The following is a 21,047-nucleotide window of genomic DNA, read 5'->3' as shown; positions in this document are numbered from 1 at the left end:
TTCCATGTATTTGATTTCGTTGGTTGAGCCTTCCTTAGGGACACCTTCCTGTTAATATAAAAGAGGATGCTATGGTGGTCTGGCCAATCGCAAGGGGTAATGGAGTCCAATGAGATGGTCTGTTCTTTTGAGATGATGAGGTCGAGAATTTTTCCTTTATTATGAGTAGGTTGATCACAGTGCTGAATCAATTCTTGATCTTTTAAAAATGATTTAAGGCAGGTTACAGCGTGGTCATTGGGGTTAGACCAATGAAGGTTGAAGTCACCAAGGAAGATTTGGGACACTGCTGAGTAGACATTGCCAGAGATGAGTTCCATTACTTGCTCGTTGAAGGGGAGATTGTGACCCGGAGGGTGATAAAAATTGTAGAGTTTACAAACCGGCAGGTTTTTACTAGAAATGCTGAGAACTTTAATCAAGTTCAAATTGGGCTTCAAAGAAATGCCACATGGGAGCAGTAACAAAGATGAGAGAGAATGTCAGTGGAGTTCCCCAAAGGATATGGACATGTAAGTGTTAATCTATTAATAAACAGTGTAGCATGGCAGAATACTGGGGTGCACAGCGACAGGTATTATCCCCTTAGTGCATGGTACCAGAATATCGAGTTTAAAATATATTGCTACAAAAAAATTAAAGCCAAAATATCAACTATTAAAATATGGTTAAGGTCAATATATGTATAGGTAAGTATAGACTTACTATACTTAATTTCACATGTATCTTGACAAGATATAGATATATGGTTTCAAGTTAGAGTGATACGGAGAGAAGCTAATCTATACTGAGACATACCTACTCTGAATCTTGCAATAGTTAATATTCAGGCCACAATGGTTTTGTATGCGATATTTCACTGATCGATTTTCTAACGTTCAACCCTTGCACAAAGCATGAGCCTCTGTTCCCAGTGTGGAAATCCTTTGTGAGTTTTCATCTGTAGGATGGCAGCCTTCTTCATTTCATTGGTCTGCTGTTGGACATCACTCACATTCAAAAGTATGACACAGGTTATTGATAATCCAGAGGCAGTGCCCCAGAGGTCTAGGGCATACACTAATGAGGAGCATGGCACATGCACAACGCAATCCTCTACGACAGATTCATGAAGCCACGCGAAGCCACTTTGTGTGGCTCTGAGTGGCTTCATAAATCTGGAGTAAGGCAATGCAGCCCAAATTGCTGTGATACCTTTCTCTGCCCTGGATGGGTATCCCAAGGGTGGTGCAGGGGGTATTCCCACTCAACTTCCATTGATTTTGACGCATTCCTAGATTTACAAGGACTTTTAAACTGGGAATGCGCCAACATTTAACGCCTTCCTAGAGAAGGCATAACGAGGAGAAATATCTTTATTCCTCCTCGTTTTTCCTCGTTCTATGTGTGCTGTATTCCATAGCGCACATTAAAACGCCTCTCAGGATTGCTTTTGTGCAGGAAGTCACCACTGCCTGCGTAAAAAGAATCCTGCCTACAACACAGGCAACCTTACACCATGGTGCAAGGATTCCCGTGTTGGCACTAGGCTGCCAAAATGGCGCCAGCCCAGGGGAAGAGGACAGGAATGTGCCATAGTGGATAAATACGGACCATTGCTGCCCTCTCCCTGTGAAGCAGGGCAGTGCAGTGATACGACTTGTCGCGCTGCCCAATGCCACGATTTTCATAAAGAGGCCTCATACTGTGTACATTTTCAAAAGGCATACCTGAGCTTCAGCAGAGGTTTGGTTCCAAGTAGAGACACCACAAGAAAAGATAGGAGGTGCAGGGACAACATAAGGGTGCCATGTATCTTTGAACACACAACTGAAGTGGAGGGAAGGTGCTGAAGGAGGCTGTAAACAGAAGCAGTCACAGAATTTAAGAGTCAAGGTAAAGGGGTGTAAGTATTGTCCAAGAGTCAATGCAAAATCTACGACTGAGTCTAATCTGCGGATAACTAACACTCTGGAGGTCGCATGACTAATTTACTTGTCTTTCTTCTCAGATTCTTCTGCTGTTTGATGCCTTCGATCTCCAATCATCCCCAGACTGCACCGCTGACTATCTCACAATTTACGATGGCAACAATAAGACAGCCCCAGTCTTACTCAGTAAAGCATGTGGGACCAGAAAGCTCCAGCCATTCACCTCTTCCGGAAATGAGATGTTGCTGGTGTTTGTGACGGACAGCTCCATCACCGCCAATGGGTTCAAGGCTTCCTACAGCAGTGGTACGGTCCTTGGTGTCAGGTTTCTCTCATACAGGGAGGAGGAATGTAGATGCCTCTTGCAGCAATGGTATGGTCCTTAGTGTCAGGACACTCTCCATTAGTGGGAAGTCGCAAAGGCCTCCTATAACAATGATATGGTCCTTGTTGTCAGGCACTTTTAGTCAAGGGAGGGAGGTCGTAAAGGTCTCCTAAGGCGATGGTATGGTCCTTGGTGTCGGGACACTCTAGGTCAGTGGCGAGAGGTTGCAAAGGCTTCCTAAAGCAATGGTACAGTCCTTGATGGCGGGCGGTCTCCGAAATGGGAAGGACAAAAATCCACAACTTCCTCAGAAATACAAAGGTCCTTGGTGTCAGACCCCTCTCAGTCAAGGCAGTGAATTTTAAAGCCTACTACCATACCAGCAATGACATCACGCTTCGTGTTGGGTCAGAGGACGTGGGATTGCAAGACCTCCTGAATCAATGGTACGGCTTTTGGTGTAAGGCCACTCTCAGTTAAGGGAGTGGGTTGTAAAGTCCTCCTACTGCAATGGTACAGTCCTTGGTGTCAGCACGCTCTCAGAAAGGGGAAGGAGGTTGCAAAGGGATCCTACACCATCGGTTTGGTCCTTGGTATCAGGCCTCTCTCAGACAGAGGAGGTGGGATGGCAAGGTCTCCTACAACACTGGCATGGTCCTTGATGTCCGGCACTCTCAGAAAGGGGAGGGAGGTCGCTAAGGGCTTCTACAGCAATAGTGCGTTCCTTGTTGTTGGGGTGTTCTCACAAAGGAAGTAGATTGTAAAGGCCTCCTACAACAATGGTACGGCCTTTCGTGTCAGGCGCACTCAGACAGAGGAGGTGGGAGGGCACAGGCTCCTATAGCAATGTTACATTCCTCAGTGTTATGTGCCCTCAGTCAAGGGAGGGAGGTCGCTAAGGCCTCCTATGGCAATGCATGGTCCTTGGTGTTGGGGCACTCTCAGTCAGGAGAGGGAGGTTGCAAAGAACTCCCACATTAGTGATACATCTTGGTGTCAGGACACTCTGACAGGGGATGGAGGAAGCAAAGGCCTCCTACAGCAATGGGAGAGAGAGGACGCAAAGGCCTCTTCTAGGGACCCAGTGAGCTGTGCTCCCAGGATATATTGGCATGTTGGCATATGGTTTACCTCAGAAAGTGCTTGTTTATCACAATCAATAGAGGTCTAACATGGATTACAAGGAGATGTTGTAGGCACACTACACTGACATCATTCCCATGAGTCTGGAGAAGGGGGTAGGGTGGTACATGGATTAGCGGTGCTTTGTTTCTGATATCTCAGCCTGTGGAGTCTTGCCCACTGATGATCGGGGGTTGGCAAAGCTCACACTGTGCACAAAATATATGGTAACACATACAGTAAGTGACGTGAGAGAATGCAAACAAGGATCTCTGATAGTGGGGTTCCTCTAATGGCAGACCTGCTCCCTTGATATGAACTCTATAATTCAATATTTTGAATTTTTGAATTTATCTTATTAAATTCAAAAATAATAAGATAAAAATACAATTAATGAAGATCATTACAGTACAACACTTAAAAACCAGCAAATAAAAGATTGGTCACAGTAAAAGTAGTGGAACTTCAGGTAAAATTTGGTTGATATACCACCCCCTCTCACCACGGTGCCCACTCAATCAGCGAGCGCCAATTGTCATTGTCATGTCTCCTTGCACAAAGTTTCTGAGGCACCCTGGTGAACCTTGGGTATTTTCTACTTCGGCAATTTGTAAGCCAATCTCTTTGGCCCTTCTATGTGGAGCCATAATATGGTGCTCTTTCAGTAGGACGGGTAAGAGGGTGCGGGGCTCGGTACTTGTTTGGGGCCAAGCTGCTTTATCCCTCAGGTTTTGCCGTGCTCAGCACCATGGTTTGATTGTATTCATTTGCAGCCTTTAGAGCAATCCTAATCTGATGAGTAAATTTCCTAAGTTTTGCCAGGGTCATCGTGGTTGTTTTAGAAAAGCACAAGGCTGACGCTTCGCCACATGTCTTGGTTACCTTGGTGATACAAATAGGGCAAAGCAGTCTTCGACGTTCGTTTGTAAGGGTGGGACAGCAACATAGGAGATGCAACCAGGATTCCCTCATGTAGGCTATTATTCACTATCCTGACAGAAATGTTTTACTTTCTGACTGGGACCCCATGACATTACACAGCTAGTTCCCAGATGTGCACTAATTTCTTCAATAACTTGCCATGGACCACTATTTTGGGGACATGTGAGCTGAGGCAGAAACAGTGTGCAGGGGGCCTCAGGCAGAACCCTACTCCTGGCTCCGGTTTGGCAGACAGTTGTTGTTTAAGTGCTGAAGCAGAGCTGTTCTCAGTTCTGCTCGTGTGGACATTATACACTGGTGACAAGTACTCTATGCTGCAGAGTACTTAAGATGCTTTTTCTTCTGATTGACAGTAAAATGTGGCGGCACGTTCGCCAGCTCTGCTGGCACAGTATCATCTCCCTACTATCCCAACATATACCGTGCCAACATGGACTGCGGCTTCTACCTCATGGCTCCAACTGGATACAAGGTAAGTGCAGTAGCTACTCAATGTCACTCTAGTAATGAAATACTTTTAGGACCAGGGATCATTAGGAACTGTCTGCCAGAGAGGGTGTTATGACAACATGATATTCCATAACAGGGACATTAGGGCAAAGTTTACAAAACTGACCCAGCCTGCCATTCTCCTGAGATGATCACATATCACTTTTGGTTGATGAAGGTGTCTAGACGCTGACCTGTATATAGAAAAACTCAAAAGTCCCCAACCGGCTGTACAGTTATGATAAGTAAGGGCCAACATATATTTCTCCTTTCTTATAGCACACTGGCAGGACAGTGATGGTAAATATGGGCCAATGCATGCTTCCCCTTCCTTATCTCACACTGCCCCTGCTGGTAGGACAGTGATGGTAAGTAAGGGCCCCTCGCATGATTCTCCTTCCTTATGTAACACTGCCCCCTCTAGCAGGACATTGATGGTAAGTAAGGGCCAGCCCATACTTCTCCTTCCTTATCTCACACTGTCTCCTGCTGGTAGGACAGTGATGTCAAATAAGGGCTAACACATATGTCTTCTTCCTTATCTCACACCACCCTCCGCTGGCAGGACAGTGATGGTAAATAAGGGTCAACGCATACTTCTTCCTTTAGTCATACTACCGCCTGCTAGGAGCATACTTCTCCTTCCTTATGCCACACCGCCTCATGCTGGCAGGAGAGTGATGGTAAATAAATGCCAACGCATGCTTCTCCTTCCTTTATGCCACACAGCCTCCTCCTGGCAGGAAAGTGATGGCAAATAAGGTCTAGAGCATACTTCTCCTTCCTTAGCTCACACTGCCCCCTAGGGGCAGGACAGTGGTGGTGGTCAAGACCAGCTGTCACATTGTTTTCTTCCCTATGGCACACTACCTCCTGCTGGCATGACTGAGGTACTCTTTAAGCACTAACACATACTTCTTATTTACACCCTACAGGTCTCATTGACATTCAAATCTTTTGCTCTTGAAGCTCATCCAGAATGCGCCTATGACTCCTTATCTATTTTTGATGGTGCCAATACCAGCTCCCCGCTTATTGGCAAGTACTGCGGATCCAGGAGAGTCCCACCAGTGACCTCCACTGGGAGCTCCCTTCTACTCCAGTTCCACAGTGATGATTCAGTGAACATGAAGGGATTTCAGGCGACCTACACCTTCGGTAAGTTTATCTGCTGTAAAGTGACATACTGGCTCTTCATCACTGAAGCTCAGCAAGCAGGTGTTTGTTCTTATATGAGAAGAAATGTCATAAGGCCCGTGTTGCACTATAGCATGTGCTATAGTTTACTGTAGTTGGGGTTATCCTGTACCCTCTGGATGCTGAGCCTGCTCAGAGATATCTAATTCTCTGTCAAAAATAACGCTTGTACCAGACCACAAACAGACATGGTAGTCCACCCGTTAACCATAGTGATCAAGAAGTCACCTTTCTTGGATGAAGAGTCAGTGGAAGATATTTAAACAAACTCTACATGGAATGGATGTAAGGGTGTGACCTTAGTGCATTGGAATGTGGAACCACTGAAATTTCCCTCAATACTCAAAGAAAGTTCCAACACCTGGGGCCAGATGTATCAAAGGGTTTTGCCCATTCCGTGTCTATGGGAAAATGTGTTGATAGATATGGCCCAAGGTCCTTACATTGCATAAGTCCTACCTGGGCTATCACATGGGATGTCAATTAGTGAACAGTTGTGCAATTTAGATCAGAGAGCAAAACTCAATAAATAGGGGAGAGGGGCATAGAAACTATAATATGCAAGTACAAATGAACCTTAAATATTCAGCATTCAATGTCAGCATGTGGAATATTGACGCGATATGACCAATGAGCACCACTCAGTAAGTGACTGAGATTGGTGTGGTAGCGGCAGAATAAGATTAAAATACACATATACGTTTACTCTCCAAAAAATGACATTCTTGAATTCCTGAGAGCTCTGAAATAGCTTTCCACTCACTCCTGAAGTCAGTGCGTGGGGTTCTTATACACTTTCAAACACAGCTGTGGCCACTGTTGGACCCTTTCACATCTCCTGAGGATGCTCATGACAAAGCTCTCTAGTGCCAATTAATAAATAGCCTCATATCCCACCATCTAACTCTCTTAGTAGTGACATGTTTCATGGGGCACCAGTGCCAATTAATAAATAGCCTCATTTCCCACCATCTAACTCTCTTAGTAGTGACATGTTTCATGGGGCACCAGTGCCAATTAATAAATAGCCTCATTTCCCACCATCTAACTCTCGTAGTAGTGACATGTTTCATGGGCACCAGTGCCAATTAATAAATAGCCTTGTCTTCCACAGTTTAATTTAGTAGTAGTAGCATGTGTGGAGGTGCGGTAGTGGTAGTTAATAAATAGCCTCATCTCCCACATCTAACTTGGCAAAACAAGGAGAAATGCTTTATTTCTCCTCGTTTTTGCTTTTTCCATGTGTACTGCCTTGTGCAGCACACATGGAAATAGAAAAACGCCTTGGATTGTTTAAGTCAAGAAGGTGACCCTTCCTGCACATAAACAATCCTTTAAGAAATTACATATTTTGACTCCCATGTGTGCTGCATTAAGCAGCACACATAGAAGTGACAACATAGCATTTCAGGATTGTTTATGTGCAGGAGGGGACACCCTCCTACACATAAACAATCCTCCCCTGCACGCAGACACCATTGCACTATGGTGCAAGTGCCTGCATTAGCGCTACACTGCTTAGTGTTGCGCCATTGCAGGGGGAAACGCAAGGCTGCATCATAATTTTATAAAGATTGTGCAGCCTTGCGTTTCTGTAGTGGCGGAGTGAGGCATTAAGCTATGACGGCTAACGTCGCACTTCGCCTCTTCTGATGTACATATACTCCTAAGTTCCTTCTCTTATTTGGAGGTGGACAACTGCTAATTGACTGTTGGTGCAGCTTCCACTGATATTAATTGATTTACTTTGATGCCTCAATAAATCCACTAAGCCTTATCTACAAGAAAGTGAAGAAGAGCTGCACCGCAAGCTATTTGGCTGTGCCACACTGAGTCACTTTCACAGCACAGGGATGTGTCATTTTTATTACAATATGTTGCCTCCCTGTGCTTTCCCCTGCGCTGGCGCACAATAGGCTGCCATGCGCCAGGGCATGCACCCGTGCACCATGGTGCAAGGGTGTCTGCGTTTTAGGGGAGATTGTTTTTCTGCAGGAAGGGATGCAGAATGCAGCACGCATAGAAAGAGGGAAAAAAGAGAAGAAATTAAAACATTTCTCCTGGTTGCGTCTCCCTATGCTAAGTTTGCAAAAGGTTATAAATCTGGGAATGTGGTAGGAGCCATGGGTGTTGTGTCGGATCACCCAGAGCAACACCCATGGCACTCCCCTTTCACACAAAGTGCTGCCTGAAAAGGGGCCGTATTTACAAGGACACGTAAAGCCATGCACTGTTGCCTCACATGTCGTTGTAAACATGGGGCAGCAAATGCGCTGCCGATGTGTCACAAAAAGTGCCGCACTGGCCACGCAAGTGGCTTATAAATCCGCCCCACTATATTTAAGGTGGGCTTCCCATCGCACATCTGTCCTGCCTGTGTCTACCATGGGGGACATGGCGAAACCGGGCAGGGAAAAACAACAGTGGTCTCCGCGGCTGCAGGGAAACACCCTTCATGTCAGGGACATTGGCTTTGTTTATTTTTATTGGAAATACATCTCTGCTTTGGGGGCTTGTTTATGAGAAGCAAAAATGATTTCTGCTGCAACAGATACATGAAATTATGATGGGTGGTCTGCCAAGCCATTGGTGGAGACGGTATCTCTGCAGCCCCAGTAGCCTCTATGCAGTGACTGCTGGAGTACAAATGACCCCAAAAGTGCTGCTGACCTACTCTATGATGGGACTGGGCTCAATTATTCACAAAAGTAGCAAAATGCATTGATATTTTAGAATGATCAAATAATATGCAAATAATCATCACAGTAAATCTGCATTGTACATAATCATTAAGTATCATCAAAACCTGAATACATTTTGCTGTTAAGTCGATGAACAAGTCCCACTTCATCTATTTATTTGTTTTTTCCAATGATTACTTGCAGTACAAGCCTAACAGAAGAGAAGCTGATAAGCCACAGCTCCCCAGAGGTTCATGATTCGAGAAGTACATCTGTTCCACATGAAGAATGGGTGGATGATTTAAGTACTGCACTGGCTTCTCTCTGAGTCTCAGTTTTGGTCGTCCAGCTTTTCTCTCTTCTTGAGCTTGTGTCATTTGTTCTGTTTCTTGTTGTAGCCAGAGAATGTAATGGCGATATATATTAAGAGGCAGGTCACCAACAGTGGTTGTCAATTATAAATCAAGAGTTTGCAACCTGCCTGATATCTGACCCCTAGTTGGCTACCGATACATCTGATGGTGAATTACCCTAAGTGTGAAATATTGTGCTGATATGAAGTGAAATAAATACATAAAATAAAGTCTTGACTCTTTTTGCAGATTATGTAACATAGAACCAGTATTATATGAGTACAGTGGCGGTCCTGCCAAGTAGCATGCATCTGATGTTAGAATAACACATTACTGCAAATCTTGCCACATCACTGCAAGCCTCAAAGAAATCACTCATATGAAATGAGCATCAGCAATCAATCAATCAATCAATCATGCCATTTGTATAGCGCACTACTCACCCGGGAGGGTCTCAAGGCGCTTGGGGGGAGGGGTATGCTACTGCTCGAACAGCCAGGTCTTGAGTTGTTTCCTGAAGGCGAGATGGTCCTGGGTCAGCCGAAGGTGGATGGGGAGGGAGTTCCAAGTCTTGGCAGCCAGGTAAGAGAAGGATCTTCCTCCGGCGGTGGCTCTTCGGATGCGTGGTACGGCTGCGAGGGCGAGGCTGGTGGACCGTAGTTGGCGGGTGGGCGTGTAGAAGGTCAGGCGGTCGTTGAGGTACTTGGGGCCCAGGTCGTGGAGAGACTTGTGTGCGTGGGTGAGGAGCCGGAACGTGATCCTCTTGTCAACGGGGAGCCAGTGCAGGTTCCTCAGGTGGCTGGAGATGTGGCTGCGTCGGGGGACATCCAGGATGAGTCGGGCAGAGGCGTTCTGGATGCGCTGGAGTCTTTTCTGTAGCTTGGCTGTGGTTCCGGCGTAGAGGGCGTTTCCATAGTCCAGTCGGCTGGTGACGAGTGCCTGGGTGACTGTCTTCCTGGTCTCGGTCGGGATCCAGCGGAAGATCTTGCGAAGCATACGCAGGGTGTTCAAGCACGATGAGGAGAGGGCGTTGACTTGTCTGGTCATCGAGAGGGAGGGGTCCAGGATGAAGCCCAGGTTGCGTGCGTGGTCGGTTGGCTTGGGTGCGGTGCCCAGGGCTGGGGGCCACCAGGAGTCGTCCCAGGCGGAGGGCGAAGATCCCAGGATGAGGACTTCTGTCTTGTCCGAGTACAGTTTCAGGCGGCTGTCCTTCATCCACTCAGCGACGTCTTTCATCCCTTCGTGTAGGCAGGTTCTGGCGGTGTCGGGGTCTCTGGTGAGGGAGAGGATCAGCTGGGTGTCGTCGGCGTAATATTCTTTTAAAGTCTCCTGACGTGATGCAAAGGTGCCTGTGTTGGCATACGGCAGGCCATTGTGAGCCTGCGCAGGGGAAAAGGACGGAATTTGCTGTATCTACTAGATACGGCGCATTCCTGCCCTTCTCTTTTGCCATAGGGCAGTGCAGGAGCAATGTCTGCAGTGCTGCCGCCTGATTTTAAAATCTTTTAGAATCGAATTAACCTGTCTTAATTTGCTCCTGTTGCGATTCTTGCACTTTCCTAAACTGCACAGCACGACTAGGCTCAATTTTAACTGTTGTACTATTCTCTAACCTTGGTTTCTCTCGCCCTCCCTGGTCCACTACAGGTGACATCCCTGTTGAGTGGAGGGAGATTAGCCGACTTCCGGCTTCGGCGAGGTAAGCGGTCTAGTAGCCACCTCCCTCCCAGATATAAACCGGATGCCCTGCCCGACATGCAGCAGGCGTGCCAAAGGCACGCCAAAGGCAAGCCCATCTGAGCTCGGCCGCGCCCGGGCGGGATCAGGGGCCCTGACCCCTGGCAGTTTCTCTGGAAATATTATCTGTTATAGCCCCCAAACTCTGCACAGGATCAGAAGGGTTTTTCAATTGAAACTGTTCGCATGTTATGAACATTGCTAACAGTCTTGGAAAAAGCCATGAATCAGGAAATCATGAGACATGTGGATGAAAAGAAGCTGCTAGATCCATCACAGCACGGTTTCAGACCCCTTCATTCCAGAGAATCCGCTCTGATCATGGCCACCGAAAAAATACGTAAGACTATGGATGAGGGTGGTCAGACGGCCCTGATACTATTAGACCTTACAGCGGCCTTCGACACTGTGAATCACTCTGTCCTGAAAAAAAGACTAACTACTATAGGATTCACCGGCACTGCTCTGGCCATTCTCACCTCCTTTCTAGCCGCTCGAACTCATCAAGTGATCTGGAATGGATTACAATCAACTGAATTCTCCCTTCCGGGTGGGGTCCCGCAAGGCTCGGCATTATCACTCACATTATTCAACCTATATGTCACCCCTTTAGCAGCTTTGATCAGATCCTATGACCTACAATTGGTGTCGTACGCAGATGACACTCAAATTGTAGTGTCAATCTCCCATTGCTTCGAAGCCATGGCAATACGCTTCAGAAACTGCCTTGCTGGGGTGAAGAACTGGATGAGCCACAACTTTCTCAGATTAAACACGGATAAAACCGAAATTATAGAGTTTGGTCACAAACCATCTATCTGGGGTGATCTGTGGTGGCCTCCCGAGGCAGGATCTTGCCCTCTCCCTGTAGACAAGGTTAGGAACCTTGGTTTTCTACTGGATAAGGATCTCTCATGTAAGGCCCAGGTTAACCAGGTGACATCGGCATGTTTCCACAGTATTAAGGTGATCAGAAAAGTCTTGCCCTACATCCCGATCACTTTAAGAAAAACGGTGATGGGAGCCCTTGTAATGTTCCGAATTGATTACTGCAACTCCCTTTATTTGGGAGCAGGAGAAAAACAACTGACCAAACTGCAGGCAATTCAGAATGCAGCGGCCAGGGCGCTACTAAACCTCCCCAAACGTCACCCCACATCTAAAGCCATTCGAGAGCTTCACTGGCTCCCGGTCAGGTGCCGCATTCAATTTAAGGCTCTCTGTTTGGTACATGGGACCTGACGACTTTACCAAATTGTTGCCCCGCTATGTACCCTCTCGAACTCTGAGGTCAGCCAATCACGACCTAGTCTGTCAGACCAGAATAAGCAGAGCCTGATGGGGAGGAATATCTTTCTACCATCAGGCGGCGAAAATCTGGAACTCGCTACCTCCATTATTACGCTCCCAAAAATCTAAAATGAGCTTTAGGAAGGCCTTGAAAACCTGGCTTTTCAACCAGACTTAACTGCTCCATTGCTTTTTCTGTATATTATAGCGCCAAGACGCCGCGGCATTCATGCGCTTTATAAGCATTTCAGTCAGTCAGTCAGTCCCTCCCACTGTTCCCACTGCAATTTTACCTTCCAGACACACAATACAACTGTGGACTCTGTTATTACCCCTTCCTCCTTAACCCCTTAAGTGCTGCCGTTGGCCACCGGTCGTCACGGGCACTACCTCCCCAGTGCTGCGTGCGACCGCTGGACGTCCAGTTCAGCACCGGATAATGGACAGCGCAGCACTGGGGAGGTTTGTTTACTAGCTCCCAAGTGGTTAAGGATGTTCATTGTTATTTGCAGATCACTCCACAGACACTCAACTGAGCTTGCTGTATTACAGGGGCAGCTGGTGACATTTGAAAGTGGTGGGCATAAAATGATTGGCATCCTGCACCGCAGTGAGCGTGCGTAGCGAGCGAGCCTGAACAAACTAAGAGGGGTTTGGGGGAGGTTGTCCCCCGAGAATTCTTTTTAAAAAGGGTGGACAAATGGTGCATTTTGAAGCATTTTTGAGAAAGCAGGAAGGTTAATGAAGCAATTGTGAAAGTGCAGTTATTACATTAATAAAGAGATGTCATATAACATAGGTAGCTGCTTATACAAGCTTTCTTTCACCCCATAGTCCAGCAGGGTCTTGATACAAGACACATAAGAGAAAAAGCAGTGTGGTCCTCGACCAGGAAGACACTCATATTTCATTTGTAAGAAGTCAAAAGATTGGTCAAATTGAAAACCTGAAATGCAATACGCAATCCAACAATTTGAAAGTACATCTCCTATTACTGAAGGATTCGGAATGGTGGGTGCTTATGATACGCCGAATTCCGGCCTTGAAAAAGTCTTAGTGCAAGACGAAACGCGTGTTGGCAAATCACGTGCTGGGAGATTTTATACGAACATTTTTTCAATAAAGAATTGATGAAACTACAAGAAGATTGACCCTGAACTTACTTTAAAATCGTCTGGATTATTGAATCCGAAGACTATGTTTGCAACAATTTGTCCTAACTTCCAGTAGAGGATTTATTGATCCCTAATAAATCATTACATGGTTGGAATTTGAAAGTGAGACCAATAAGGTGTGCTTTAGGTAGCCTCAATTTTGTTCTTTTTGCTATAGGTTTCCACTGCTTGTGGGCTCCAACAGCACTTCAGGGTAGTAGGTGCTTGAGGCAGATTTAGCACCCGAACATTATACATACGTTTTTCTCCACATGAATTGTGTCACGCTCTACATATATGTGCAAAATACAAGTGTAGCTGTTGAATTGTGCAGACGTTTCCTTAGGGAACACTACTATCCAATTTTTACAGTACATCTCATCTATGTTCAACAAGCCATGTTTTACCCATGATTGGAATTGTGAATCACCAAATAAACTGAGCCACTGCATTCAAAAGTAGAGGGCCTGCTCAAAAATGATGCCCTTAAGAGAGTTCTCCCATCTCATGTCCTCTCTATATTTTCTCTGACAGTTGAAAACTCATCACAGTCTACTGCACAAACCGGAACCCTTCTGCATATTCTAACACCAGAACTCATTCTTGGCCATTTAGTTTGGAGCTATTCATATCAGGAATACAGAAAACACCTTTAAATAGAGTAGAAGGTATTTTGAAACAAGGGGTGCTGAAATGTTGCACTAAGTACTATGGCCAAGAGCACGTAATGTTCAGTCAACAGAAGGCCTAGGAAAAAACAACCATTCTGAGAGCACCTACAGACAAGATCCTTCTCCTGAGACTATGTGTTCCCACTGATGTAGTGATATGTTAACAGTTGTAGCTAGACTTAAGGCCTTCTAACTGATGTACAAGGTGAAGGATCTTGACTATATATCTCAGAATGATTGGTTTTTCCTAAGCCTTTTGTTGACTCTTTCTTCCCCTCTCCCTTTGTCCTCTACACTGTCTCTATCTGTGCTTTTTTCCCTCACTTCCATTTGTCTATTTTTTGAACTAGAGCTCAGTTCCTTTACTTTTTCTCTCCTGGCATCCTCTTTCTATGCTACTTTTCTTTATTTGTTTCTGACTTTCTCTTTATTTACATATGTGCTTCATTTACTTTCTCTGTTGCTCTCATTCAGATGATTTCTTGTTTTGTCTTGTTTTCTTTTTTGCTCTTTTTCTTTCTTCCCTCCTTTCTTGCCATCACACCACTCCCATCTCTTTCTCACTACCCTTTCTTTCACTTCAGTTTCTTCATCCCATCTTTACTTTCCTCTCTTTTCCCTACTTCTATTTCCCCTCTTCCCTTCTCTTTCTGTTCTTTTTCGTTCACAACTTTCTCGTTTACACCCCCATCCTTCATCTATTTCTCTTGACCTTTTTCTTTCCTTCGCCCTTCTTTCCCACAATAGTCCATTTCTTTGCATACTTCCTTGTGCATTTCTTCCTCCCTACCTTCTTTATTTACACATGTTCTCCCTCCAGTTTATCTGTCACCCCTTCCCTCCTCCATCTTACCCCAATCCCACTTCTTCCCTTGTCCCGCTCATCTCTTTTTTGCTCTCCCCTTCTGTCGTGTCCTTGCCTTCTTCTTTACCTCTAGCTCTCCCCCTCTTGCCCTCTCGCTTCAGCAGATTTATTTTTCCGGGTTTGGGTTTTAATATCCCACGCAGCACCAATTTCCCATCACTAATGTAAGGCGCATTTGCATATCTATCCATTGCAGTCACTATCGTATCAGCTGCTCTTGACATACTGATTCAAGGCGCTATTGTTCCTGGTGACCTTCAGCATATCGGATCAAAAAAAAAAGGCAAATAGATAATTTTCCTTTCAGTTATTTTGTTTGTATATGTGCGTGTGCGTGAGATTTAGGGCCATATGTATCATCAACCTTATTTGCGATTCTCAAATAGCGATTTTTAAGAAATCGCTATTTGAGAATCGCAAATAGGTATGTATGTACAAAATCGCATTTTTTTTGCGATTTCTTAAAATTTCTTAATTGCGATTCGCAAATTGCGAATCGCAATTAAGGAATACATTCCCATTCATTTCTATGGGCCAGGAGGCCCATAGGAATGAATGGGAAGTTATTCTCAATTTGCGATTCGCAATTTGCTAATCGCAAATTGAGAATAATTTCAAGGGTGCAGGGGTATCCAAACGACACCCTGTTCCACCCCTGAAATATGCATGGGTGCACATGAGGCGCACATACATGCTAGAAGGGCATGTATGTGTGTCACATGGCACTTTGAAAAATGCAAAAATTTGCATTTTTAAAGGAATTCGCAACTTACCACCAACTAGAAGTTGGTGGTAATTTGCGATTCCTTAAGGACATTTTGCTCATTTTTTTAGCTTCATACATTGCATTTAAGGAATCGCAAAATTTGAGATTCCTTAAATGCAATTGCAAAATAAGGAATCGCACATTTTGCGATTCCTTGTTTTGCACCAGATTTTGCTTTATACATACCATTTAGCAAATTCGCATTTGCAAAGGCGCAGAATTTCGGCCTTTGCGAATGCGAATTTGCTTGATACATATGGCCCTTAGAGAAGTAATCACACGGGCAGACTCCTTGTTGAGAATCTCCGTCTCGTGCAGGTCTTAAAATTCAAGGAGGCTGAAGCACAGATAAGGAATTGAATTTTGAGAAGAAAAAAAAAGCCTAAAGTGTCCTATGAAACAACATTTTTTTTGCCTTTGGCTGGTGGGCCCACCGAAGATAACTTCCAAGTTCCTCTTCTTTCGGAGGAGGTGAATTTTTAAGAGCGCAGATGCGTTTTGTTTTCCTGTGAGGCAGAGATGATTATATCAAAGTCAAAGTCAAAAAGGCTTTATTTCGATAAAAAAAATTATCATAAAAGCAACACATAAATCACAATAGGACAATTTATAAAATTAGAGAAGCATATGTAAACCTTTTTACAAATTTACAAGCAGTTCATTAAGCAATCGGCTTATTTTTAAAAAAGAATTAAACAGTCAATTTTAGTCTTTTTGTTCGAATGGACCAAGCCCATGCTAAAAATTTGGCTAAAACACAAGGATAAGTGGCACGACTATCAGACATTAATATCCTGATTGCATTCACATGACTCTTGGTACCCAACTGCCGGCATAAGTTTTTAAGCCAAACCCTCCTTGGTGTTACATACTCTCTACACTCAAACATAAAATGTGCCAATGACTCTGGTTTAGCTAAACACGCTGGGCAAAGCTCTGTAGATTGTGCACTGGATTTCCAACTCGAAGTAAAAGAATAAAGGGGAAGGGTTCCTACTCTAAATTTAAAATATAGAGCCCTATCGAAGGGTTTTTCAATAATATCAAGGTACACTTCCCGTTTAGATTGATCTTTAAACTTCAACTGATTATATCTGATAAATCATCTGAAAAAAATCTAAACACGGGCCTTCTAGAATATTCCTTACCAATCTCAAGAGGGCCTTTGCTATTTCTTCATCTGAGGCAAGGTGCAAGGTTTATCTATTTTAAGCTCGTTTTTAAATGCCCAACGTAGCTTATTAATAATAGTGGTGCACTTTTGTTTACTATGTGCAAGAATGGCGAATAGTGGTGATCTAAAGCTGACATTTAAATTCCGCTTAGGGCAGAGATGTGGATGATTTAAATGAATAACTGCTAAGGAGATATTAAAAGTTATTGTGCCACAACGATTTCAGGATTGTTTTGTAGATTTGAAAAGTAGAAATGTATTATTTGGACGTTGATATACATATATCTCAGTACTACATTGAGACACATTTGCAGGCACTGTAAGTTGAGTTAAGACGCTTGCAAACCCTGTCGCTTGCCGCATTTCCTGGGGACTATCACCATTGACCCGCCTGCTGGTTGGTGACTACGAGGAACTGGTGTCTGGGCCCTTTGACCGCCGGGCCGTCTGATCGCTTGCCACAGCACCGGGATTTGGACGGGACAACGACCCCCAGAATCCCCCAGAGTCGCGGTTTTTCCATGCCAGCACTCGGCGCCAGGAGGCGCTTAAAACCAGCAGCGGCCTCCCGCATGCCGGGGCCAAGCCCGGGCCAAGGGCGGGCCCATCCGCGCCCGTCAGAGTACGGAAGAGGCCAGGCGGGGCGTACCCCCCTAACATTTGCGATTCTGGAACAAAACATGAAGGTACAGTGTCAGAGGACATGTGTTATATATCCCAATGCGTCCTAAGTAACATTTTAGAATGAACATTAGGTCCATCCTGTTACCACCCTGTCCGGTCTTTTTATTCTACTGTTTGCAGTTTGCAGTGTCTAATTTATAACGTATTTTGCACCTTGTGACTGCTTAGTTGCTATCGTATTTGGACCCCGCAGTTTGCACTTTGCACTTTGTGGTACTGCAACAAAACTGCATTTTGCACCCTGTGACCGCTCAGCTGCTATTGTATTTGGACCCAGCACCTTGCACCTTGCACTTTATGGTACTTTAACCACATTGCATTTTGCACCCCGTGACTGCTCAGCTGCTATTGTATTTGGACCCCGCACCTTGCACTTTATTTGTACTTTAACTAAATTGCATTTTGCACCTTGTGACTGCTTAGCTGCTATTGTATTTGGGCCCCGCCTTTTGCACTTTGCACTTTGTAGCATTTTTTACAAAACTGCATTTTGCACCCTGTGACTGTTTAGTTGCTATTGTATCTGGTTTCCGCATTTGGACTTTGCGATTGCTTAGTTGCTATTGTTATTAACACTATTAAGGTACTGCTGGATATTGGGTAGAGGATTATGGGGAAAAGGAAGCAGGCAGCGAGCCAGACATCCAAAGTGCCAAGTAAACATAGGAAGATAAATATGACATTACTAAATTACCTAACTGGGGCTGTTCGCGACATTGAGCGGCAGATAAATAGGGGCCCATTACGATGTCGGGCGGATTGCCTCCGCCAGGCTGGCGGTTGCCACAGCCGGCCTGGCGGAGGCAATCCGCCCGACATCCATTCCCGAATTCCACCCCGCCATATTAGTATGGCGGGGGGGACCACAGCGGACGGAAAGAACGTCCGCCGCTTTTCCGATCCGGTTGCCTTGCGGCCGGGGCGGAGAATATTTAATATGGTGGCGGTGTCTAATAGACATCGCCACCCATATTAGTATGGGCTGTCAGTCATGCTGTGGCGGGTACATCCTAATGCCCCCCACGGAACCCCCGCCCTTATAGCGGGCGGTCCCAATCCCCGCTAGGATGACGGGCGGACAAATTCCGCCCGTCATCCCAATGATCCCCTTAGTGTGGAGGAGACCATAAATAATGAATCCAAAACCTCCCATTTGGCCCAACACTCATATCAAGGGATCAACTTGAATAGTGATGATAATGGCATAATAGCGGGTGGAAAAGAGGCATAGTTGGGGTCTGCGCACAGCCTAAAAATAGTTATGTATAGGCAGCTCATGATAATACTCTTTATGACTGCCCAGAAAGTAATCAAATACCCCCTCAGAAAATAAGTTGCAGTGCTCCAAAATCGCTGATAACTGGAAATTCCCCCTGAGTCACTGCTTTAGTCCACCAGGCCCCTGCCCATAATCCTAGACCCTCCAGGACACAGACAAAAAAAACAAACGGGTCTGGACAGCGGGGCAGGAGCAAAGCATATAGGGATCAGGCCCATCCGGGGGGGAAGAAATCGGTTACTGACACGCATAGGGAACTATCAGAGGTTGTCAGTGCCATTAAAGAGTTAAAAGAGTTTGTGACGACTTCCATTAATACTCTTGGTCTCAGACTAGACAAAATAGAATCTAGTTTAGGGACACTTCTGGGGGCTCATCCAATCAACACTTTATGTAATGACGTACAAATTTTATATCCCTCAGTTGGATCCAGATACCCAGCAAGGCCGAATATAGAAACCACTGCAGCAACGATTAGTGCAATCCAGGTGAGAGATGGGCGGGATGAGCGACAGGTATAGCGCCTTAACACACTTAATCCCCTCGAAAACAGCCGTAATCAGAGAGATGCACATCTAAGGCCTAACGTACTGGGCAAAGAGCATGAGAAGGATAGAATGGAGCCAAGGGCTCTTACAAATACCAACAAGGGGGTCCTCAATAAGCATGGGGGAAAGCATAACTTACAAATTTTAAATCCCCCGGCGGCGACACCATACACAGTTATCCTAGTTGATGCCCCCCCCCCTTTCCACCGTGACTGTGGAAAATTGGTCCACTTTAAGAAACAAGCCCATTAATTGGCTGGGTAACAAGACAGGTCTGACTAATGAACTTTTCAAAGAATTTAGGATGGTTAGGAGGGTGGCATGGGTGGGAAATGGTATGAAAACCTACGAAGGAGATTGTATAGTTCTGTCATTAGGCTCACCATTATTAGTCAGGGAAGTCTCCTATCAAGAATGCGTAATTTAAAAGCATTAAACTCTGGCATACAAGTACGCCCGCTAGGGTTTTTCTATCAACCACACCCTGTTAACAATGTACTTTGAGGAACCAGGATGGAGACAAGACAGGCCACGCCACGGAATGGTTTTGTCAAATAGTTTTGCCCCTCTTGCCTCCCTGGACGAAAATGATTGACATTCAATGGATAGCGGTCAAAATGGGTATGATAATACCCCTAACATGGATACAGTGGATGTTATTTCTCTGCAGCAAATAGCCCTAGAGGCACCGAGGGAAAAAATTATGGACCCTCCCAGCCACAGTAACAACTTACGAGACGATACTATGACCCAAATGGAACACCAAATAGGATCATATAGAATTCTCTTTTGGAATGTGGCAGGGCTAAAGAACAAGAACAATGACACAGCCTGGCTCTCTTTCATCAACGATTTTGATGTTATTTGTCTCCAAGAGACTTGGGCGATAGAGAGTATACACATAAATGGGTTTAAGACATTTCATACCCCTGCTATCCAATCTTCTAGTGGCAGGCCCAAAGGAGGGGTGTGTGTGTATATTTCAAACTTACTGACTATACACAAGAGCAATTTGGTTACTTCAGATACCTTTTTCCAAACGGTTTTCATATAGATGGATCGTCACCACGCAATGCTCTTTGTTAATTTTTATAATAATATTGAAATTGGACATTTGGGCGCTACACTAGATAAACTAAGTGGAGATTTTGCCTACTTAGATTCAAGGTCAAACCTGGAATTTCTACCTATATGGGGTGGGGACTTTAATACAAACTTGTGCCCAGCGGTAGGAATTGGGAAGTGTGGATTGTCCTTGGATGCGGATGACCCATCCTCCCACTTCCAACATACTATCAAGAGTGAGTTGCTCAATGAAGTCATGTTCAAGCACGATCTGGGATTTTCAAAATGTTTGTGCACGCCCCCAGTGGAATCTGGTCACACGTTTATAGGGAGAGGTGCTAAGACTACCATCGACTTTATCATTATCCCAAATCGTTTTGCCAGCCACTTGAAATCTTATGATATTCATTCCAACGTTATGAGTGACCACTTGGCCCTCAGCGTGAACTTAACAGCCCCAGGCGGGAGCTCGAAGAGAAATGGAAATAAATTACCATGGCTCCAGGACATTGAATCAAGAAGTTAGAATGGTTACGCTGTTCGCTGGGGAAGTAGGGACCCTAAGAAACTGAGCACTGACATCATCATAAAGGCATTAGACCCCATTCTAATATGTCTAGCACAATGAGGTTCTAACCGCTTTTAATAGTATAGCGGAAACTGTGAGAAATATTATTTTTAAGGACTCTAAAGGCCCACCTAAAGCTTAGAAAGGCTGGTTTGATAAAAAATGTAGACAAAGTTATACAAACCTTAAAGCTGCCTAGCAGTGCGAGGTGAGAGACGTGTCTAAGA

General features: G+C 45.1%; 1 protein-coding gene across 1 annotated transcript in view; it reads left to right on the top strand.

Annotated features, from left to right (window-relative positions):
- Positions 1-21,047, top strand: part of LOC144826166 (uncharacterized) — a 226,284-nt gene that overhangs the window by 86,027 nt on the left and 119,210 nt on the right. Inside the window, exons 10-12 of the mRNA XM_078684559.1 lie at positions 1,991-2,216; positions 4,653-4,771; positions 5,724-5,946. Coding sequence (XP_078540685.1) covers positions 1,991-2,216; positions 4,653-4,771; positions 5,724-5,946 — 568 coding nt within the window. The remainder of the gene's footprint in view (positions 1-1,990; positions 2,217-4,652; positions 4,772-5,723; positions 5,947-21,047) is intronic.

The sequence above is a fragment of the Lissotriton helveticus genome, chromosome 3_2, assembly GCF_964261635.1.
Source record: "Lissotriton helveticus chromosome 3_2, aLisHel1.1, whole genome shotgun sequence".
In the NCBI taxonomy this organism is placed as follows: Eukaryota; Metazoa; Chordata; class Amphibia; order Caudata; family Salamandridae; genus Lissotriton; species Lissotriton helveticus.
The sequence above is the reverse complement of the archived record's forward strand: the minus strand, read 5'-3'. Positions and strand labels throughout refer to the sequence as shown.